This window comes from Ananas comosus, linkage group 18, assembly GCF_001540865.1.
Source record: "Ananas comosus cultivar F153 linkage group 18, ASM154086v1, whole genome shotgun sequence".
NCBI lineage: Eukaryota > Viridiplantae > Streptophyta > Magnoliopsida > Poales > Bromeliaceae > Ananas > Ananas comosus.
Genome location: NC_033638.1, coordinates 9165824 through 9190198, shown reverse-complemented (window position 1 = coordinate 9190198; position 24375 = coordinate 9165824). Strand labels below are relative to the sequence as shown.

Sequence of the window (24375 nt, the reverse complement as noted above, 5' to 3'; positions counted from 1 at the left end):
CGCATCAAAATTTTAGTTTATTTTAAGATTGCATTTATAATTTTTATTTTTTACAATTTGTAAAGAAACTCTTCACATTCTATACGCATCAAAACATTTAGTATGTTGCAATTGCACCAAGCAGGTAGGACAAATAGTGTGTATTATATGAATAATTCGGAGGTAGAAGTTCAATTTCTCTCTAATTTTAGAAATTTCACCTCCGACCTCTCTTGAGTGGGGAGTAGGATGCGTGTACGCGTGTGTCGAGTGGGAAAGCTTTGATAGCAATTAATGCAAAGTGGCACCTTTAAAATTCTCATTATGATATAAATTCACATTATATAAAATTAAACAGATTTGTATTTATAATTTAAGATGTCCTCAAATATCTTTTGAGGTCACATCCAAAGCAAAGTGAAATCCCACTAACTTTAAATACTGCACATTTTTTTTATAGAAAGATAATATACTATCCGTTTCGTTTATCTTTTTAGAAATATATTTAATTGAAAATATAAATCAATTAGGATTCGATCTTGAAACCTCATATATCAACCACCAACTTTTTTCCCACTCGCGCTAATACCGAACTGGTAGAGTAACTAATGTGTATTGTATAAATAATTCGAAGGTCAGAAGTTCAATTCCAGCCTATTTTTTAAAATTTAACCTCCAACCTCTCTGGAGTGGGGAGTAGGATATGCGTGTACGCTTGTGTCGAGTGGGAAAGCTTTGATAGCAATTAATGCAAGGGGCGCCTCTAAATTTCTCATTATGATATAAATTCACATTATATAAAATTAAATAAATTTGTACTTATATTGTTAAAAAAAAATGGAAAATGGTAACTAAAGTGCATTTCAACTAAAAATAAAAAAGGACCTACAGATCAAATTCAAAAAAAAAATTATATATATAAATATAAAAGGAAAAGAAATTGATGTAGCACCATACAAATTTGGCTCGGGGTCTTTATAATTCCCCACGCTTCTAAAGATTCAAAGGGTTATTTTTCTTATATAATTAAACTTCAGGGTCCCATTCTTAATTAGCCCGGGAATCTCAACGTACAATAGTCACATAAATTTTTCTCAAAAAAAAAAAGAAAGTCACATAAATTGAAAGGAACCACAAATTTAAAAAATTTAAACCTCATTATTATCGTAAACATCAAGTCTACTTGTTGATTATTTTAATAATTAATTTATTATTTTTAAATTTTTATTATCTACGTGTGGGACCCATTAATAAATCGGGGCTGGTGAGCCACCAACTAGCTTGTTCATTCTAAATTTCTAAAACCTGAAACGGTAACAGCCGTACACGTGTCCATAGTTGTTGATTTGTACCAAGAGCCCAACTCTAAATATGACTCAAATTATTAATTAATTAATTCTCTACTACAAATTGTCAAAATTGTTTTGAAGAATATTTGATTTTTTCAACATCGCATAGAAAAGCATTTATAACTCAAAAGATTAACATTGCGAGATGTTCGATCTAAAAAATAACTCTAAGGGTGTTGCGTTTGGTTCGCATTATGAAATATTACTAGTAATAAAAGATCTCCGAGAATTTTATTACTATTCATTTTATTACTAAGAATGTGGAATTCCTATGTTTGGTTCGCACGGTAAGATTAATTAGCCATGTTATTTAATATTACAAAAAATATACAATTAATTTATTTATTTATTTATTTAATTTTAGATAATGTTATCAAAAGTTTCAACATCTTTTTAGAAAAAAGGAAGAGAAAGTATAAGTTAGAGAAAGAGCATAATTAAAAAAATAGAAAGAAAAATATAGTCGAAATTAGAGGGAGTGAGAGAGTTAAAATTTTAGAAAGAGAGAGAGAGAGAAAGCTTAGTTTAGAGAGAGAAAAAAAGTTAAATTTTAGAGAGAAAAATAAGTTTAAAAAGAGATATAAGATTAGAGTGTAACGAAAAATAATATCAATTAGCCGGCGGGTAGAAAGAAAGAAATAGATTAGACATATTATGATTACCCAAATTCATTAATATGAGAATACCCACCCTCCCTCAAGGGAATAAGATTAGTACTTTGGTGTGAATCTTATTACCAAGTGAATCCAATATTACCAACTAGATTACTTAGTGCGTTTAGCCAAATACCGTCATATTTTTTTATTTTCATTAGATTACTAAAAATTTTTAAAAAATAGCGCGAACCAAACGCACCTTAATAGTATCAACATCAGAATTTAATAATATGTAATTTTAGATTAAATTATTTTTTACTATAAATATCACAATTACTTTGAATCTGCGGAAGAAAAAGTTTAAAATATAACAGTCATGTCATGTGACGTCTCCAAGACTCCAACCAATTACAATTTTTTAAAAAACGTTACTACATTTTTTTCTAAAAAGGAGACTTCCTCCTCCTCGAGGCTGGACTTTAAAATTCGTGCCGAACACTACTAGTAAGTTTTTAGTGCATTTTTTATGAACGGCTGCGGTTGCATCATTAACATGGTCCTAGAATTGGACGGCCATTAATAAATGTAGACCCCCACACAAAGCCAAAACTCCCGAGGCCCTCGGCGTTAATTTGACGGTCCAAAACGATCTCTCTCTCTCTCTCTCTCTCTCTCTCTCTCTCTCTCTCTCTCTCTCTCCAGATGCCCAGCTGTCGCAATTAGGGAAAAGTATTTTGATGGGGACGTTATTTTTGTAAGGTAACGCCGTTTCATTCTTTGTTCACATATAGCTTTAAAATTTGTGTCCTTCACGTAACTAAAACAAATAAAATGACCTCACGTTGAAACCGACTCTGTTGAATTCTCATTCATCAACCGCCATGCAAGCTATACGATACAACTTCACAACACCTCCTTGGATTCTTTTTGAAATAATTCGGATATCGTATGATCATACTAATAGGTAACATGGGAGGCATATTTGTGGTTTGTTTCATCTCATTTGTTTAAAGAAGCAATAGTAGATGCTGTAACAACGCTAGCTATCTGAATAAATAAGGATATGTTTGATCAAACTGTCTAAAAGGTGGCCGACTAATAAAGAGTAGTCCTTTAATTAGTTGCAAAATTACGTAACTTCGGCATGCGGTGAAGGCTACTTTGTAGTTTGTATAATTGCGTAGCGTTGAGAGTTGAGACCGCATGGATCAAAAAGGAGTCTAGGACATTCTTTAGAAAGTATTGTAATAGTTACTTTTGTTATAAGTTTCTTTATAGATTCCTCGCTATAGCGAAAAGTAGAGTTTTAAATTGAAAGTTCTGCTTCTTGGAGTCTAGAAGATTACCGATCGTTTCTAGAACAAGTGGCAAAAGACTTGGTGTTTGGTACCCGAGGTTTCAAATTTGAATTCTAGTTGATTCACATTTTCGACTAAGTTTATTTCTAGATGAAATAAACGAAGCGTGTAGCGTGCTACCTATCTCTCAAAAAAAAAAAAAAAAAAAAAAAAAAAAAAAGGTCTAGAAGATCATTTTTTTTATTTTTTGAGAGCCAAACCAATTAGATGTAAAAATCACCTCAATAGCTTAAGGTTGCAACAGAAACAAAATTTCCAAATTTACGCTTCTGTGGCTAGAAGCTCGTTGACACTTTTTGTTTACGGGAACTTCTTATCATTCTTATTATTAATTTTAAGAGAAATGTAACATTCTATCTGCATCATCTATTGTTATTTTTTTTAAAAAAAAATGAATTTAGTTGAAAATATAAAACAACTAAACTTCAAACTTTGAATCTAGGACATCAGCTATTAAAGTCTTTGGCATTTGCGCTAGGAACAGTATGTGAAACATCTGATTATTACTTTCCAAAGTAAAGAAGCCGCCGCGAAGCCAACCTCTTAAATATTCCTCCTCTTTGATTCCTAATTTGGCTCAACAGGTAAATTTGGAGCCAGGTGTGCTGGGAAAGAGATGTTTGAGGCTATGGCTGGAATTCCTAATTTCTTGCCAAAGATGTTCACTTCCATGATTAAGACACTGATATCAGACCTGTCCATGGACCCATGGCCATGCCTGGAATTTCTGGTAGCTAGGACAGGTGTCTCATTCCGAGTGGCTTTCGCTGCCGTATTATTGAAGTCGCCAAGATGAAAGACGCGCTAACAAAATAAGGTAGACGAGTAAAGTCTCAGCTGCTCACTTTTTTTAGGAGAAAATAAAGAAAAAGTATTTGGTTTGATCAGGAGAGACTGAAAAACTAACAAAGAAAATTTGAAACAAGCAAGTTAGATCATCTCAAAAATAATGTGAAAGAACAATTTTCGCACATGAAAAATAGGATTTTTCACAGAAAATGTGAATTGTGTGTTTAGAAGGCAAATGTATGGAAAAAAGGACAATTGTAATACTCAACTTGAATGATCTCATAATTAAATAATTTATGTATATTTTTTAAAAAAAAAAACACTCATTGGTGATTAAATAATTAGCTAGAATATAGGTCAAGCCTGGCTTCTAATTTACTCTACTTATTTATATTTAATGCTATTATTTGACACTATTTTACTTTATAAGTCACAAAGTAGGTAGTCCTTTTCTTGTGACTTATTTATTTTTTATTTACTACATAATATAGAGATAAATAGTACTATTTTTAGAAGGAATCATTTTATAATCAAAATCGAAGGGCTGGGGATACTGAAGCTGTTTGCGTATAAATTTGTTTAGTTTGGATCGATGATGCAACACTATAAAATATTAGCTTAGATTAGACGTGCTCAATATATAAATCGAACCGTAACCTAACACTTGTAATCAATTACATTTGTATTAATGTATAAAAAAAAATTGATAGAACAAGGTGCATATTTTTAGCATAAGTGATCAATTACTATATTGTTACTTAACACATTAGATTATTTCTTTTGACATAAGAAGGATATATGCTTCAACTTAGGATTTGCAATAAATGAAACTGTGGGGATGAATGTGGGTGTCCCACGCCGTCCGAATTCTGCCCTAACAATTATTCTCCAGAATATATGTTCTGATAAAATTTTAAATTGATATACTTTTTAGGACTAATTTTATACAGATCCCTACAAATATAGTGAATGACAAATATATTCCTACAAAGTTTAATTTTCATATATTGTCGCTATAAAAGTTCTGATGTTTTCAAATATATTCCTATCGTTAGAATCCATTAGAAAAATTTAGTTAATCATAGATTAAATGCTTAACCTTGATTAATTTTTGACATTTTTAATCCTCTTGAATTATATTGTTATGCCTTTTGGAAAGACATTTGTAATGATAAAATTGAAAGTATAAACGGTTCTGTAACGGTAACATACCTGAAAAACATATTTGAAAATATTAGAACTTTTGTAGAAACAACATATGAAAATTGAACTTTGTAAGAATATATTTGTCATTCACTATATTTGGAGGGGTCGATTTAACCAAAAGGCAAAAAAGGGGGAAAAATAAAAACTTAATACATAACATAACAACGCTTTGCATGAAAAACTTCCGGTAGAATAATAATAGAAAAAAAAGAAAGAATCTAAAATATGTGATGTATATGTAGTTGAGCCCATAGATTTTTTATTTTTTATTTTTTTTATTTTTACAAATCAGGAGATGACGCGTTACCCTAGAATTATTGAGCCCTTGTGCCCCCACATTTCGCTTGCTTTGGTATATGCCTTACCAGCTTTTAGATCCGATTTTAAGAGGGGAAGTGTTGAGGCCACACAACATATACACCAAATTAACCACTAGGGTTGTTTTGGTGTCCTTTTCCTCTTCAAGATCAATGCTGGGTCCAAGTGATATCACACAAGCATGGCAGTCCCTTTCCGCTTGTCGGGAAATTGCTTTTACCCTGAAAGTAGTTTAACGTTTCTTTTTCATCACACAAACGCGCAGAGAAGGATGGGATTCAAATTCGGGTCTCATAACTCAGCAAACAAGATATGTATCGACCGACTATTCTAAAAAGCGGTGTAACTCAGTTGCTTGTTAAGTGTTTGATCTTTTACTATTCTCAAATGTTGAAAATATCAGACCAGTTTATAAATCTCCAAAGCAGAAGCTCTAAGTTTAAACAGTGGTTATGTCTGGTCTAGTAAGTTTTGGTTAATCTGGTTGGATTAGCCAAGCTGGTTCAAGAAGGATTTGCTAGCTAGTTTCGTTATCCCCGCTTATCCTGCGATGCAAACGGGGCCTTAAGCTTCCCAATTAATGTTTCAACAATCATTTCGAAAGCTCCTCTATCATCATAAATTGGAACATTAATTATACTGAACAGGTCAAATACAGTCTCAATAATTTATATGTAAGTGATTCTAAATTTATTTCACCATTTACACGCCGCATCAATTTTGTTTTCTCCCTTTTTAATTTATATACTTTGTCAGAATCAACTTAGATGGTCTCATTCGATGGATTTTTAATGGAGGAGTTAAATGTAAATATAAACAAAAATATTTGTAGTCCACCTATATTGACCATCCAAGTTCAACCCACTTCCAAAACAAACATATAACTATTTGGTGTAAGATCGCCTTTTATTGGCTGAGGGAAACCAATCTCTTCCTTGAAATATACTTCATTTTCGCACTTATAAATATATTTTTCCCCTGAAAACTAAAGCAATTAATTGTCAATCACTTATGTAACTTTTCATCATGTGCCTAAAAAGTTTTTCGCACATGACAATGGCTTCAGACAAGATAAAATCTAATATATGGCATCTGAAAATAAATTAGAATTAAACTCACCATCATTTATATATTTACATATAAAAAAAACTGGACGTACACATTTATACTTATTCGTGCACACACACCTAGAGAGGGAGAGAGCAAAGTGAACTTTTGCATGCTCGGTGAAGTTCGTACCAAATAACTAGCATATTTTATTCGTTCAAAGTAGAAACCAAATTTTATTGGTAGTATTAGTTGAAGGGACCTTCGATTTGCGTCATTGGAAAGTGCTTTTACCTGAAACAAGCAAACAAATTACATGTCCTTGGACTAGTTAATCTCTCCCAAACAAGATTCTCATTAAGTTGTTGAAACAATTGATTGCAAAGCTGGGAAGAGTCCATAGATATCAACAAAACCACTGCACCACCTTGTTTTCATTCTTTTTTTGGGAAAACTTTAAAAACCCACCAGTGGTTTCGCACTTTCTCACTTTAGTACCCTGTGATTTAAAGTGTATCAATTTACCCCCTTGTGGTTTTGTTTTTATTTTTTCCATAGCTTTTTTCTTAATATTTCGTTCAATTATATACAAAAAACTTCAGATACTCATCTATATTTACCGAATATTTACTTTAGTACTCTTTATTTTTAATTTTGTCACTGATTTAAGCAAAAAAAATAATAAAATTGATAAAAAAAAGAGAAAAACGAAACAACAGGAGGGCAAATTGATACACTTTTTAAACCACAGTGTACTAAAATGAGAAAGTGCGAAACCACAGGGGGGGTTTTTGAAATTATCCTTTCTTTTTTTAGAGAAAGATAGCATGCTACCCGTTTCGTTTATTTCATTTAGAAATAAACTTAGCTAGAAATGTGAATCAACTAGGATTCGAATTTGGGTTTCGAGTACCAACCATTAAATCCTTTGCCATTTGTACTAGGGACGGTCGGTCACCTTGTTTTCATTCAAATAAAGAATTTAATGATACTCTTTGTTCTCCATGTAATAATAAACTAGTTCAATTATTATTATTATTTCAAAAAAACAAGCTCCATGATTGATATGTTTATACATTTTTTTGAGGTTATCACTTGAACTATTCCCAGACAAAATCTGGAACAGGCCCTTACAGGTCATTTGCTGTTGCATTAAAAATAAGTTTGCATGTTTGCTCATCTGCATCATTCAACCAAAAAAAAGAGAATTGTTGGTCGTATTTTTATATTCTATGATTATGTAATCATATTGTTAGTACAATTTAGCTCAGTGATTTGTTATCGTTCAAATAATTGCTGATCAGTCAGCTAATTCATGATTAACCACTTCACCAAGTAACAAGTTATACAATGAAACTAAAATGGTTGCTTGCATAATTCACATATTTAGGTCTCTCCTATTTTCCAAACACATGATAGGTAGCAGTGCTCTCCTGGCAACTGATTCCATATTATAACATACAACAAACACCAGAAACATACAACATCCACCAACCAATCAGTTTATGTAGTCCCATGTGTCTCCCATGTGTCTCCATTATGAGATAGAATTAAGAGATCGAATTGGGTAACAAATACAATAAAAGCATAGCTCAGGAAAAGACGCTATTCTGCGTGCCCTGTTGCAATTCTGCGTGCCCAGTTGGTTAGGAAACCGTGGGCATCAGAGAGGGAGATACAATGAACATAAAGCTGTATTAATGCACACATATTCAGAAACTCTGGCATTGCCGAATGGCTATCATGGGTTCTCATTGAGAAACAAAACAACACAATATATACGCAAGTGATGGACCGCAACAACACAATATATACGCAAGAGATGGACCGCAAGCATGAGTGCATGAGCAGGCTCCCTGTTACCAAAGTTAAACATTGGTACAGGCATAACCGAAGAACATCTTACAAAGAAAAACTGAGCCATCTTTATAACAATGCTTCTGGATTAATATTCAACTCTTCGATGATCTTCGGACAACAAAACAAAGTGGCTAACTACATCTCAGACGAACTAAAACTACATAATGCCCGAAATGCCCAAAAAACTTTCCATCTTAGCTAACTGATAATGCTCTTGGCTTTGCACCTACAAGCTCAAGCAAAAAATCATAAATTCTGAAGCAACTATGTAATCAGTCAACAAAGTGAGCAGATCTTCAATATCGGATCCCCTTAGCAACTTCGAAGAAGTGTGCTACATTTTCTTCCGGTGTTCCGACTACGATGCCATGCCCAAGGTTCAATATATGCTTACTATTTCCGGCTTTCCTTACTGTATCCAAAATCCGGTTAGTTATAAACTCTTTCGATCCAAAGAGGACGCCCGGATCAACATTCCCTTGGACTGCTATGTCAGCCCCCAATCGTTTTCGGCCTTCGGCCATATCAACTGTCCAATCCAAGCTAACAACGTCTACACTTGTCAAGCTAAGTCGTTCTAATAAGCCTCCTGATCCGCTGGCGTAGAGTATCAAAGGCAAGTTTGGGTGTGTCGCCTTAACGGTATCCACAATCTGTTTCAAATAAGGCAGGCTAAATTCCTCAAAATCCACAGGACTGAGCTCGGTTGCCCATGAATCGAAGATCTGGACTGCTTGTGCCCCATTATCTGCTTGGTATTTAATATACTTAGCCATAGAGGTCGTGAATTTCTGCAATAGAGCATGTAGAACCTACAAGAGAAAAGGGTAGTTATATATATGTCGTTAATATGATCACAATGAAATGTGGTTAAGGAATCTAAATAATTCGCTACACACCACAGCACAATAATCCTCAAAACACTCATTTACTTGCTAATTGAAGCGGCAAGATTACCTATTAATAGATAATTGATGCAGATTTTCTTGGTTTATGTTCATGATGACTAGAATGACTGCAAAAACAAAGTATGCCCATTATGTTGAATTAGACTCTACTCAGATATCAGGGGACGCTTTTTATCCATTTGTTTTCCCTTAGTTTTAACGAGTGTCCCTAGTTGTTTGAATCCCTTCATTCCTCGTTGAATTCTTTAATTTCTACAGATTATTTGTGTAGTTTAAATCCAACTTGGTACTAACCAGCTTGACACACAGTTAGCTTCATTACTGATTGTTAAGAAGCCATCTACAATAGAAGATTAACTATCTTTTTTTAAGGTTCAAGGATCATATCTCCATGATTGTAGTTTTAACGCAGTTAATAAAAAAAACTATAATTAAATACATCTAGTGATCTACAGTTTGCTAAGAAGAGGCTAACATATCTAAGAAACATAAAAAAAAAAAAAAGCTAAATTATATGAGTCACATCTGAAAAAACTGGCAGAGAAAAAGGTGAAAAAGCTATTACATTCTATACCTTTGGATCAGAGAAAGCCAATTTTTTTATCTTTGAGAAGTGCTTAGATGAACCACCTTCGACCACATAAGAAGCCAAGGTGAATGGGGCCCCGACAAAGCCTAGCACAGCAGCATCATTTTTCACCTGAAAAATGCAAACATGCTAGATGTAATGAAAAGCAATTGGAAGGTAATACTATGATTATTATCTGAATGTCCATGAAATAGTTCATATTATTTTGGTTAATGCAACTAGAACCTCTCAATGTCAAATAGAAAGACAACTATATGAGCAATTTGTAAAGACATGCAGATTTGATAGCAGACTTGATAGCACTTGATAATAGAACATTTTAGTACATGATGATGGCTAATACTCTAAAAGAGAAAATATTTTCCTATCAACTGACACATAACAGTCCATATAGTGTACTAATAGAAAGAAACGAACCGACCGTCCCTAGAGCAAGTGGCAAAGGGCTTGGTGGTTGATACCCGAGATCCAAGTTCGAATCCTAGTTGATTCACATTTCCAGCTAAGTTTATTTCTAAATGAAATAAACGAAGCGGGTAGCGTGCTACCTATCTCTCAAAAAAAAAAAAAAAGAGAAAGAAACGACTGAATTCATGTGGAAGGCACCCAACAGGTAAAGACCTGTCAAAAACTGAAAGATAACATAACGAAGCTGTATATTGACAAAGAAAATTAACTAAAGTTGAACAGAGATGAAAGATTAATGTCGTTGAATTGATTGTAATGGTTTCTTAACTGCCTTCTAATATCAAATCATCGATGCAAATTGAGATTCAACATTCTCAAATCTTACCAAAGCAATAAAAGGCATATTTTTAGGATACGCAAATAAACTTGTCGTGTGGCATACCCAAAATTACTTGATAAACAATTTACTGAAGAATAGGCTATCTAATAAGACATTGTAAGTATGCTTAAGTACTCTGGTACTAGCCACTTCTGGGAAACGTGTTTGTACTTCCGTCATTGTTTTAACAAAATTTATAATATTCCGAAAGTGAAAAACAACCCAGCAATAACTGGCGCCTGTTGTCACCCCTTTACTTATATAAACACTAAAATTTCAACTACAACAAGTAAATAAGAACAAATCACATCACAATTTTTCAAAATTCAGATTAAAAGTCAGCCGACCAACCTCTTCCCTCAAGATAGTCAAGGCCTCTCCAACATATGGAACTGACTCCTCAGGAACAAATTCTGTCACTTGATCTACATCCTCAGCTGTTCTCAAGGGATTGTATATTACTGGGCCTTTTCCTTTCACTATGTCAAAAGGAATATTCATCCCAGGAAGAGGGGTAAGAATGTCCGAGAATAAGATAACCTGACAGAACCGGTAGGAGTTAGTACTAACATAATGCAAAAACCAAAAGAGCATGTGAACTGCAGTTATAACGCAGGATATATTTAGGGACTGATAGTTGTGACTGTATGATTCAAATCTAGAACAATAAGAAATAACTTAAACTATACATCATGCTCAGTTAGTGACAAATCACAAATCTATCAGAAAGTACTGATGCACTACTCTGCGACATAATTTGATCTGTAAGGATAATCAATAAATCCTTCACAGACCATGCATATGCTGCACTTGACCAAAGAATACAACTCAACACAGAATGTTCATCAAGATAGATGCATCCGGATACCCATAAATAGAAACAAGTTAAGAAGTCATTATATTTTAAGTGATATGTCATACCCCATCAGGCTTGAAAACCTTCCAAGGTTGCAGAGAGATCTCAACTACAAGATCAACATTTTCTGATCTTTCACGGAAAGAAGGATATTTCTCACAGATTAATTGATAGCTCTGTTCAGTAAAAGTACAAAAGTAATTAGTCATCGAAAAATCTCAGCCAACAAAGAGAAACCGCAATGGTGTCATACTATGGCGCTGAAGTAATGAAATAAAATGTACAGCTCAAAAATCAAAGGAAGCGGACTTTTAGCATCAAGTGAAATTTTCGTCTTCAAAAGAGTACATAGCAGTTACATTGCTGTCCAATAAGCGAAAAAGATGAAACTAAATTGAAGAATATGAAATAAGAGTATGCAGAAGCAAAAAGGAACGCATGAAGCATGAATTGAACCTGCCTTCATGTACCTCCCGGCTTGCCTCATTAGCCAAACCGGCGGTCTTTCAACCTTTTCCCCGCGAACAGCATTTAGAAGGAGCGGCTCTGCTACACTAACAGCTTTTGGTTCAGCGATAACTTCTGAAATAAGATATGTCCCAAATTATTTGCTACATAACAATAGCATAACCAAACTCTACTTACTCTTTTGCAAGCCATTTGGTGATATTTAATTGTGAATTCTATAGCTTTGGCGTGAAAGGGGTAGTGGTATATAATCATCTACCGTTTACACAGATGGTTCTCTTTAAGTGTAGCAGAAATTTTATGATCCAATACAATCGGCGCCGACGGTGATTAATCACTAATTAGCTCACTCTTTAGCTACACATTGCTAATTTCACTTCAAAGATACTGAAACATTACCATCTTTTTTTCTAGAAAATCAAAAAACTAGTACGATTACTTAAATCACCCAGCAGTGCTAAACACACATAAACCATTTTACTATCCATATTCAAAGTCAACATCAAATTCCAAAACCCTAGCACTAAAATCCAAGCTAATTACTCCAAATTAACACCCAAAAAAAAGAAATAAGAAACCATTGTAAAGAGAAAACAGAGGCGATTACCTCCAACGGCGCATCGGATTGTGCTAAGCATCGATTTGGAGCGAAAGCGAATTGGGGATTTAGGGTTAATGGATGGAGACGATAGGGATAGGGAGCTACAAAGAGACGACGACATTTTCCCCCACGGAAATGGAATTAATTCCACTAAAATTCCCCAAAAAATGGAATTAATTCCGATCGAGGTGCTAGCGCTTAGGAGGCGAGAGAGGGGACAATGGATTGAAGACGAGGTGGGAGGAAGAGGATACGGTCACTCGAATTTCCGATTTTGCCCCTCGATTTTACCACTCCTGTGCCGCAGTGGGCGTTTGGGATGGTAAAGGGTATTTTGGGTATTACACGTTGGCACGGGACTCAGATGTTATCCTACATTAGCCTATCCGGTTCGAGCTCGCGGATTGCCTTGGAGATAGATAGGAAACGGGCCGATTTGGTGGACTGGGTTGGGCCTATTTTTTATTTCGGTGTTCGACATTTAAATGGGTTGGGCCTGTTAAGTTGATTTCAGGTTTGTGTTTGAATTTAGAAACCAAATAAAATTTAAATCTAACGAAATAATACCTACTCTCAGATTGAAAAGCTGGAAGTTAAAAACCTTTATGCAGAGTGTAGTATTATTTTATAAATATTATTATCCGAAAAGTGCTATTAAAGAAATTGCTACATTCAATTTCTCGCAATAACTCTCTACAAATCATAAATTTTGCCTAATTAGAGTCCATTTGATACTGAGGATTATTTAACATTGTTAGGCAAAATAAAATCGAGACGAAAACATATAAAAATTACTTTTCTATTTTTCCACAAAGACGTAAACAATATATTATATCCGACTCGTTACAACATGCCCACCATGATGTTACACGCACAATATAATTTCTTCACAATTCCAAATAGAGTATTTAAATAGTAACATATTAGTTCCCTTAAATCTTGGGGGGACCATACTCTCACCAAAACCATAATTCAGTGGGAGTGGGACCATAAGCTGTGGACCAACTGGGCTGATGAAAATCATGAATTTGCCAATACAGTGTGGAACTGTGCAAGGACACAATCAATTGAACCATGCTATAAATGCAACCACATTTACACAAAAAAGTACCCATCAATTAAACCATGCTATAAATGCTGCCACATTTACACAAAAAAGTACCAAAGCTTTCCCACCATTCAACATCTTTGCACCATAGTAGCATTTGCTTCTGATTACCATTACACTTCCTATTGCTAAAAGAGCAAAGTGTGTGTAATTATCTCGAGTACTTAATTCAAGCTCAGATGTCCACAAGCATTACATCGTAACGTCGAAATGAACTTTTCTTACTTACTATAAGTATATTTTTTACATAGCCAAATGACTTGCCTTTCAAAAATAGCAACACCAACATCCATCCACCAAGCATCATATTAAGAAGCTCCCTCTTGCAACTAAATCACCCAAAATCTTCAAAGAGAACTGTGTAGCTGTCCCAGATTTAATAGTCCCTGTGTAGAAGAAGATTTTGTTAAAGCAAGGAAGACAACTGAAAAAAAATTGCCTGAGAGAGAGAGAGGGAGAGACCACTCATCGCTGTCAAAGCTCGCGAAGTTCTGAAGTTGGTCCCACTCGACGTCGGAGGATTCGAACGAAATTTCACAAAACTGCAGTTCACAAGGAAAAAAAAGGGGACATGGGTTAACTGCAACAGATACTAATAGGAAAACACAAAAAATGTTCAATCTCACAACCCAGATAATTTTTTCCCCAACCCCAACCTTGGGAGAATCAGCTTCATCATCCGCCTGTAAACACCCAAAAAAATAAAAAATAAAAAATGCAGCACTCAGTTCAGAAAGAATTAATATTTCTGATTTCAACTACACTGTTCGAAGTTTTCCTTTAGCACTCTAAGAAACAGCTTTATTTAATGACAAAATAGTGTCACAACCGCAACCACCGCCTCACACAGTTTGAATAGAATTTTAAGTCAAAGAAAAAAAAATCGTAAGATAACAATAGCAATGCAAAACAACTACATCAAAATAGCATATACAAAGGTAAAGGACAACTGTCCTTAGGACAGGTAACAAAATGCTCGGTGGTTGATAATCGTGGTTGATAACCGAAGTTCCAAATTCAAAATCTAATTATTTCACATTTATAGCTAAGTTTATTTTTTAAAAAAAATAAACAAGGCAGATAGAATGCTACATTTCTCTCTCAAAATAAAAAAAAAGCATCTACAAAGGTGTGGGAGCAGTCATCTCTTTAAACTAAAAATGTACAACAAACATCTACAATCTCAGAAAATCTGCTAATATCTGATCATGGATTAAAACAAGTGCATTGGTAGTACATAAAAAGGCAAGGCATCTTTTTTTCTTTTTTTTTGCATATATCCGTGTTACCTCAGACATATGGCCAACCTCTTCCAATAACATTTTTTCATATGCTTTATTAATCTCTTCTGCTTCAATGGCAAACGGACGCCTCTCCTGAAAATCAGAAACAAGTTTTATATCGTATATAAACGGCTTCTGCCGGGCGGCTTCTGAAGAACTATACTTGGGAGTAAAATTACCTTCGGGGTCATATTTTTCCATGTCTCAAATCCTCTTCGATCAACCTCTATCCAGTTCTCACTCCCGAATTTCTTCCTAAAGCTTTCCCTAAAGGTCGAAGATCCAACAGAAAACGACTAACAATAAAATTTAAGTAACATAGAAGCATATCATTCTAGTTATCCAAAGATGATAATCCCAGAATCATCTTCTGATGATAGTCATATAGTCTATTGTAAGAACCTCTGTTGCCACGACAAGCACCGTATCAATGGTTCTCATTCTCGAGAATATGCAAAATAGGAGGAATTAATTTAAAAATTCTGCATAAAACAACACCATAAGCAAGTGTAAAGCTTATACATAGAAGAAGAACACATTTCGCTAAGAAAAGTAAAATATTCTGCTTCAGATTACTGAATGATAATCAGGGGATATAAAGCTTATCTCCATCATTTAAGCATCAAGTGTTGAGTCTCTAAGAACATATTTCGCAAGCGAGCATCATGAGGGGGCAAAGATGCTAAAAAATGCGCGAAGAAACAAGAGAATCGAGCAACCGAGGATTTTACATGAAGCAGCAGAACGGTGATCTTGGTTGATCTTGAGCACCCACCATCAACGCCTCTTTTCCACCTCTTCTTCCTTTTAAACCGAATCCAGCATTACTCTCGCACTCGTGCATGTCCAAGAGAGCAATCGCCACAACCCGATCACATCGCTCGCTACATAATGTATGTATAGCACCCAAAAAATACAAAATTAAAATCACACCACGGGAACAAACATTTCAAATCACTCGTGATGGTTGTTTATAGAGGGAGCAAGTACTACTACAGCTACAACTACAACTACAACTACTACTACTACTACTACCACCGCTACGAGTAGAGGAGCGAGAACGGATCGATGAAAAGGGGATTAATTAATTTCACCATTTGATGAAGGCGCTTCCATCGGGGGCTCGGCGAGGGGCGTGGACCCGCTTCCTCCCTCGCGACCCATTCGCCATTAGAGAGCCAAAGCTCTCTCTCCCTCGCCTTCGTCTTTTTCCCTAGCCTTTTACTTTATACATAGTGGGGAGCTAAATAAGCGTGAGGTTTTCGCCGCTCACGCTATCTTACGCCGTCTTTTTGCGAATCCGAAGCAGCGTATTTGCGTAGCCCCAGCTGCTAATAAGGGGCGTTGTTCGGCGTAATCGAAAATTTATTTTTGATATAAAAAATATTTTTTATTTATTTTGTTCGGCGTAAAAATAAATATCTTAATAATTTTGAAAAAATATTTTTTTTATTATTTTTCGACTAAAAATAAAAATTTAAACTGTGTAAAAAAAAGTAATTTTTTCTACCAAAGTAAATAAATATAATTTTTTTCGATCAAATAAATGATGATGAAAAATTATTTTTTTCTACAAATCAAATATTATAAAAAAAATATTTTTTCAAAATTATTAAGATATTTGTGGGCTCAGTTGCAGTCGCTTTGAAACAGTGTTTTTAATTTTTATTTAATTAATAAAAATATTTTAGAGAAATTAAAAATAATTAAAACTTCCCTCAATAAATGTCACTTTTTTTTCAATACATTTTACTTCGCTGGGGACTCGGTTCCGGCGTACGTTAGAAGTCTGACGACAGGAGTTCGCTAAAGTGCGCCGAATTTCGTTGGCCTCGCCGATTCTGGAAAGCGAAACAAAAAAGGTGGCGTTCTTATAGTACTCGCCGGAACGGGGTACACCGGAGCAGGGCGAATGGCGATGTGACGCGTGTCGGGAATCGTCCCCGTTTGACCCGCTGACGTCACCGTGCAGGCTCGCGTCACGACGGTGGGCGTAGGCGGCCGTGACGCTACGCTTTTTCTGGTTCTGCGCGACGCGAAATGACCGAATTGCCCCCGTAGTTCGATCTCGAGCTCCGACCGCGCGAGCCGGAACTCGAACAGAGTCGAACCGAATGGTTGGGAGAAAAATTGGCATAAATAGAATTAAGAGGAATGGAACTTAACGAGATCGTACGGTAAAAGCAGTACTACATAGGTACAATAGTGTAGAATAACACAGGGACATTAACCCCGAGGGGTCATTAGACAACTGTAACGTTACTACATTTCTCACTTTAACCTCTCCTTCCTAAGCCTTTCCAACTCCTTCACCATTCTCCAAGGAAAGACTCTTTTCGCCGAAGCTTGCCGAAGTCAATTGAGCCATTGTTAGCAACCTGAAAAACCGCAAAAACCAAAATTTATGTTTCGACGCGATGAACGAGTTTGAAACTACACTTAATCGACCATATCGCAAATGACTAAAGCAAGACCTGTTAAGATCTGTGCTGCCCAAACTCCTGTCTTCTCGCATGGCGTCGACCATTTCATTTTCAAGCATCTGAAGGCAGAGTGCATTTAAAATTAAAACAGTGACGAAACTTTTAAAAAAATATAAGGTGGGGCAAAATTCGGAGTCTTTAAGATTTACCTTACTTATTTCTGGCTCACTAGAGCTTGGAAGAGACCTAACAGTGGCCAAGTACCATCTCCAAGATTGCAGTTCCTCGGCGCCTGCATTCACCGCAGAAACTGTGGTTGGACGGAAAGGCAACACCAAATCAGCAGGCAATATGTTTGATTTCCCCTCGGATAAAACGAGTAACTGGACATCAGCAGCCATTTCCAACTTGTAGTACTCGAAATCATATTCAACCTGAAACAATTATAATGAGCTTTAAGCCCTTGGATGGTCCCATTCTATCTTTAAAACAGAAAACACAAGCAAAAGAAGCTATTACATTTAGAGTTCATGTTTAGTTAAAGTTGGTTCACACAACTTTGTGTTATAATATTCACTTAATTCATACAACTTTTTGTAGCCATTCACAATCTCTTGAGCCAATTCTCATGCAGAGTAGCACCTCCCGCAAAACATGCATATGTTTATTAGCATGTTTGAAAAATGGGGAAGATGGGTTACCGTCTGCCATTCCATTAAGTGCTTTAGCAAACTTGCATTCTCAACGCCTTTAGAATTCAATGTTCCACACTGCATATTAGTCTCATCAATTGTCAAGTGAGTGCCTTGAGCTAACTGCAGGGCTCCCATTACCAACCTGGGAATATTTATTAGCATATGTTAATACTCGTGCTAATACGGACAGATAAGATATAGCTGGCCTTCAAAACAAGTTGATTAAGAAAAAGGATGGTATTGACAAATTAAGATTATGATGCACCAACACAACTCTTTGAGTGCATGAAAGTTATAATTCTACCTTCCTGTTTGGTTATCTTTTCTGGGTTGAAGTGTTGCCGTGTTCAAATACTCAACCGTAAGAGGGATAGCTTGCGTATAGGGTAAAAGATTCTGAATTGCACTTGTTAATTCATTTCCAAAAATCGACACGCTTTCTCTTGTAAAACTAGTTAAATTCAGAGACAGTTTTCCAACTGTGATGAGATCAACTCTTGCACGGACCTGATGGAAACAGAGAAGAAAGGACGTGTATCAGCATACACAAATAGAGAAGACATAGCTGGTTGGCTTATCTCTGATTATTGGATGTACGGTTAGCTTATCTCTAATTATTGGATGTACTATAAATTCTGCATAAAATACATTCATGCAATCTGGAGAGCCATCATTCCCTAATACTCACCATTAACAAATTTATGCGTTGGCTTAACACAGCTAAAATAGAGAAAAAGAGAAGAGAAGGGAAATAGAGGAATGATAGCATACTCTTGACAGAAGGTGCAATAGAAGAAATTGAGCTGCTAACCCATCATTTCCTAATACTGCCGTAAGATGCCCTAGAAGAGATTCTCGAATACTCTTTACTACATGAGGTAAAGGCTGCATACATAGAAACCCAGCTTAGTTACTAGAATTATTGCCAGGAGAACACAAACTAGCAAAGCAAGATAGACTGAATTTGCTAAACTCAAATATTAAACTTCATAATAAGTTAACATAAGGGATGGAAAATCTAATTACAAGTACCTCAACAGCATGAGAACTTGGAGGAAAATCTTGAGCTGCCAGCTTTTTACATACTAAGCAATGAAGACGAGGAACCTGAAGAATTGTAATCATTCAGAATATATTACAGAAAACTAACAAGATATAACTGCACGAGCGCAGCACACACACGCAAAAATAGCATATTCTAATTATTAGAAAACCAAGACATCAAAGCTAAGTATCATACACCAACCTTACTCGAAGGAAGGTGAGCTACAGCATCTTCCATAAAGTCATACATCATGTCATCAGAGTCATCCTTTGTAATAACAAGTTCTGGATCAAATGTGTAGATGCCTATAAATTCGATAACATCATTCAACTTGAATTGACTCTCTGGCATATCATATACCTGTAGGTAAGGTTGGAAATTATGAGCAACTTCTAATTATGCATTTTCTTAAAAAAGAATAAACTTCTCAGGTAAGCCAGTAGTTCAAATTCACCACTGGAACTATACCTTCACTAAACATGAAAGAGTATTTTCAGGGAAGGCATGATCTCCTTTCGTTGGCTCTGAGACATTGTTATGATTCCTCCAGTCATTTGATGAACTAGACACAAAAGCTGGATTCACGTCTTCCTTCTGAGGGGATCAAAAATCAAAATTCGTTAACATTTTTTTGTTTGTTTGTTGTTCAGTAGTCAGAAACTCAATCTTAGACTAAAAAACCCAGATCTTTAGCTCAACTATGAATTGTAATATCAAGGAAGCCTAGGATCAAACACAATTTTAAAAGCAACGAGCATGAAAAACTAATTGAGGAGTTATCAAACCGTGAGATTTCATTTATAACAAACATGGAGAAAACACGCAACAATCGACCAATTTCCATAAACACTTATTTATTGAATATTCATCTCTTCAGACCTCGGAATGTAAGAAAACAAAAAGTCATCTTCCCGTCATGCTATTATTTCAGTATCAAAGTGAAGCTGTTGTGCATTAAGGCATACCTAAAATTGCAAAGAATTAGAATTCAACACCTTATTCAATCAGCTAGCTGTTACGAAAGATATGATTGCGGCCTATTTTATTCTCAGGGGAGCGTCATGACCAAGTAGATAGGTCCTTAAGTTATACGATTTGTTTCATACCAAAACATCCAAAGTATAGTTCAAAGAACTAAGATATCGGTGTCATCTACATGTTTGAGGACTATTAATTCATTTATACGGTCTAGCTAGTTGAAATATTGGACACAATTGGCAGCACGATCGTAGAACATCAAATAACATCCTACATCTGACCTGCTTCTTACTGCACGAGGAGTCCCCATCTGAGGCCTGTAGCAGAAAATTAAGCTCATTAGATGAAATTATGCAAATTAACAAAAAACCACATTTAATTACAAAGTTTGCTAAAATTAAAAGGAAAAGAAACTACATCTAATTCAACGGCGTCAACATCTCCGTCCCTCCTACGTTTTTCTCTATGCTGAAATGTTAAACAGCTTGACATATTTCTGGCAGTTGGAGAAGGAGAAGACTCCAATGTCCAGGAATTCTGTCCTGGTACCTGAAAAATGATTCGGGTGTGGAGCAACAATCGATAAGCAATTATCCTCAATTAAGATTTGCGTTCCCATATTGAACAAACTTAACGCCCATATTGAACAAACTTAACGAATCCAAATGCAACTTGTTTTCTAGCAGGGAGAGGAATTAATCTGATATAATAAAATTAAATTGGAATAAAAAAAGTTTTTGAGGATCATACAGGAACACAGTGGAAAAGATGGCGCTCCCACAATAGTGTCTCACATGAAGGTGGCATCGGGAACGAAGAGAGATCTCTGAACTTATTCGTCCGCCATGTCGGCCCATCCTTTACAATAGTAGAGTTTCATTATTAAAAAAAAAAAAGGCTCTTCTGATGATGCAGCAACAAAAGAAAGTAGATGTAATATACCTTGCACGCGCCAATGTAGAATTCATTGCCGAGCATATCCTGCACCATTCCACGGAATCGAACAAGCGTGTTCGGCTGAATCCATTTATGAGTCGATGCATCGAGAACCGGAACCTGTTGATTACAGACAAAAACATAGAAAAAACCGTGAAAAGATCACCTTTTTGACGAGATTTTTGCCAAAAATTGCAACTTTTTGGTTGATCCAAACTCGATGCAATGGGGACAATGAGAAATATGGATCAGATCGAAATATCTAGGGGTTTTTTTGTCGTGTTACTTTGATATTCAGTGTTTTGAGTGTGTTGGGTACCTGGGAGAGGCCACCTTGCTCGAAGAGGAAGTCGCGGAACAGGTCGATCGCTCCCCAGTCCTTGCCTCTGAACGCCACCGTCGGATCGGCATCGGACGGCGACGACGCCACCGCTTTCTCGAAAGAGAGGCGCACAGCGCCCAAGGGGTTCGCCACGAAATCGTACGCTAAACCCACCATCGCTCTCTCTCTCTCTCTCTCTCTCTCTCTCTCTCTCTATTTGTGATGTGTTTTGAGAAATGGCGAGAAATGGTGGGGAAAAAGGGTCGAAGAAGGGAACTTAGCGGGGGAGTTTTCCCGCCACTAGGCTAGCTGTTCCCGCCAAAAGGGCATGCCACGTGGCCACTCCGATTAACCTCGCGCCAATTTTCTAACGGTGCGGATTGGCCGGCCGCTGGACCACGTTGGTTCGACCAGTTCCACTGGTCCATGGGCTAGTTCGGGTCGAACCCACGCATGGCTCGAGCGCCTCTTTCTTTCCAAAAACTTGTACTAATATGTCTAAAGAAATTAAAACCGTTTTCACATATAAATTTGAAATATGAAGCCATAGAGGAAAAAATTTGTACTAAGGTCTCGACAAATTAACTTGAGCAGCATAAAAGAATAAAAACAAACGATAATATTTATTCAACAGATGCATAAAATAAAAATACAAAAGATCGAACGAGTGCGTCATTTCTCTATCAATTTCTTATCAGCTGCATTCTCATTTGCCGTCGTTGCCGTTGCCGCCGCCTCAGACGGCAGATCACTTGAGAACAAGTCCTTGCACAGCTCTCCATAGAATCTACACACCAACTCGATAAACTCGGGACACTTCAAGCTATCCCAGCAATCGAGAAGCTCCTCGACGTCCATCAAATCCCTCACCTCCCTCTCCTCCACCAACATCTCCATCAAGTAGTTCTCAAAGCTCCGACACGCCTCCTCGACCTCGTCGTGTGCCTCCATGCCCCCCTCCCTCTCCCTCCGTGAACACACCATCTTGATATATGCAGGCGTTACGGGCGAGGGGAGTGGCGCCTGCACCCGTTCAATCGACATACTCGGCAATTCGCCGATTTTGTCAATTGTTTCTTCCGACCGCATGGACACCAACGGCCAGAAGACGGCGCGAATGGATCGAAACTTACAAAACTTGTTCCTCCTTCGCGGGCTCATCTTCTCGACGACTTCGTGGAGGTTTCGGAATTTGAAGGCTTGTAAGGAGAAGCTGCGGTTGAAGATGCGTGGGATTCGGATGCATGGCGAAGTCGGCATCTTTGAGATGAGAGAAGATCGTTAGCTTTGGTTGATCTTTTTTCTTTCGTGATTAAAGTTTGTATTAGGAATGATGGATACAAGGATTCTTATATAGTGAATTAAGGATCGAAGAGAGTGTTAGGGTGGTTTGAATCGTTTGATAGGTGTGGCATTCACGTAAAGTATAGGTGGGGATCATCAACATTGGTACTTAATTGGTTGAATAATGAATCGAATCCACAGTGACATTATTGTATTAGTTTTCATGAGTACTCAAAAGTGTATATGACTATGTCAAAGGAGAAGATTCAAATCAAAATTTAAGAAAATTTATACCAGGTCCAAACCATCAAAATTCAAAGATTGAGCAGATTTAACAACTGATCTCTAAGCTATGTCCAGTAATTAATTGATCGATGTCGATAAATCAAGAGTTTCATTAGCTTGGAAATCTCTTATTTTATGGATTCGAACAAGGATAAATATATTATATATAGCTCGATCACTTGAGAATTTAAACAGTCCAAATGTTAAAATAAGTCATCTTCTCGCTTTAATTAATTTAATCGAATCTCGTTTTTCAAGTCTAAATATATCAATCCAGTTTTTTTCCATCGCATGAATTCATTGGGTTATTAGAAATATATCCTGATCTTCGATTTAGTGTTGGATTCGAATGTCGCTCAAGCGTAAGATTTAAATTGGTCGAGCTGAGAGGCCTTAAGAACCTAAAATTTTCAATGAAATGCTTATTCTCAGTTCCGATGAAATAAAGGAAAACGAAAGCACTGTTTTCCGTCAAATTATGAAAAGAGTATGTTGTCCACACGACTCTTCCTTTTAAATATGCTTAAAATGCTTCTCTACTTAAGCTTTAATCCAGCATATATTATACACAGAACAAGGTTAAGAGGGATGCATGTAATGAAGTGCTCACAACTTATACTTGTAAATGTTGGAATTGGCCCTACGGAATTGAAATACTCACCTCACGTTCATTTCTAACGTGATAATCTGACCAACGGGTTGCGTTCGAATTCATTTTTGGATCCGGTTTGATAAATTGTATCGGGTTCGGAAGATAAAACGTCTTAAACCTAACCAATTCTAGATTTAACTATGCTTTTATTCACACCTTTTAGTTATGTTTAATTCCACTACCACATGAAATCACCTCAAAATAGGCGTTGCATGAAGGATCCGTAATTGATCTTAAACTCATTTCCTCAACAATCGTCCTTTTCTTATAAAAGGCAAATGCCAAATGAAGTTAGAGACACCGTTATCAATAAATTAGTTTTTTGGCTGAAAAAATATTTTTCGTTTACTTGATTTATTAAAAAATAAATTTTCTGAATTTTTTTTCTAGATTATATAAAAAATGGTGTCTTCGTTTTACAATTGTTATTTTCTGGAAAAAGGAATTATGAAAAAGAGTGTTTTCGAAGGAAATTTTTTTTTTTTATTTTAAAAAATAAAATTTCACGTTTTTTCGAGAATTGCTCGTGGGTCAAAGGTGCAGTTGTTGGCCCAGGGCTATTTGGGAGGTTCGCATATGGATCAAGGGCTTGGGTCCGCTGGTCTACATTTGAGCCCTACAATAGGCCCATTTTCATTCGTATACAGTAGCTT

The 24375-nt window shown here is 36.1% G+C and overlaps 4 protein-coding genes across 9 annotated transcripts; all 4 read right to left on the bottom strand.

Annotated features, from left to right (window-relative positions):
- On the bottom strand, positions 8360–12967 carry LOC109724017 (uroporphyrinogen decarboxylase). 2 transcript variants are annotated; one of them, XM_020252614.1, is made up of 6 exons: positions 12718–12967; positions 12103–12188; positions 11708–11818; positions 11138–11326; positions 9985–10110; positions 8360–9314 (listed from the first exon to the last, which is right to left on the bottom strand). In XM_020252614.1, the coding sequence occupies exons 1-6, from the start codon at positions 12830–12832 to the stop codon at positions 8799–8801; spliced, it is 1143 nt and encodes a 380-aa protein (XP_020108203.1). In that variant the 5' UTR covers positions 12833–12967; the 3' UTR covers positions 8360–8798. The 2 variants fall into 2 exon arrangements, with proteins under 2 accessions (XP_020108203.1, XP_020108202.1); XM_020252613.1 differs by having other exon boundaries at positions 12103–12224; positions 12718–12965.
- On the bottom strand, positions 13806–16425 carry LOC109724018 (high mobility group B protein 7). Of its 4 annotated transcripts, none has more exons than XM_020252615.1 (7): positions 16197–16425; positions 15834–15986; positions 15282–15369; positions 15109–15195; positions 14449–14502; positions 14282–14367; positions 13806–14205 (listed from the first exon to the last, which is right to left on the bottom strand). In XM_020252615.1, exons 1-7 carry the CDS (start codon positions 16271–16273, stop codon positions 14196–14198), a joined length of 555 nt encoding a protein of 184 aa, XP_020108204.1. In that variant the 5' UTR covers positions 16274–16425; the 3' UTR covers positions 13806–14195. The 4 variants fall into 4 exon arrangements, with proteins under 4 accessions (XP_020108204.1, XP_020108205.1, XP_020108206.1 ...); XM_020252616.1 differs by having other exon boundaries at positions 14282–14361; XM_020252617.1 differs by having other exon boundaries at positions 14476–14502; positions 16197–16424.
- LOC109723891 (mini-chromosome maintenance complex-binding protein) lies at positions 17311–21730 on the bottom strand. 2 transcript variants are annotated; one of them, XM_020252387.1, is made up of 14 exons: positions 21499–21730; positions 21186–21299; positions 20994–21101; positions 20661–20792; positions 20525–20560; positions 19734–19859; positions 19467–19625; positions 19253–19327; positions 18992–19105; positions 18525–18727; positions 18227–18362; positions 17735–17959; positions 17577–17644; positions 17311–17480 (listed from the first exon to the last, which is right to left on the bottom strand). In XM_020252387.1, the coding sequence occupies exons 1-14, from the start codon at positions 21676–21678 to the stop codon at positions 17393–17395; spliced, it is 1764 nt and encodes a 587-aa protein (XP_020107976.1). In that variant the 5' UTR covers positions 21679–21730; the 3' UTR covers positions 17311–17392. The 2 variants fall into 2 exon arrangements, 1 of the variants encoding a protein (XP_020107976.1); XR_002219769.1 differs by having other exon boundaries at positions 17464–17480; positions 17740–17959.
- On the bottom strand, positions 22168–22593 carry LOC109723930 (transcription repressor OFP17-like). Its single transcript, XM_020252443.1, has one exon. It carries the CDS (start codon positions 22588–22590, stop codon positions 22174–22176), a length of 417 nt encoding a protein of 138 aa, XP_020108032.1. The 5' UTR covers positions 22591–22593; the 3' UTR covers positions 22168–22173.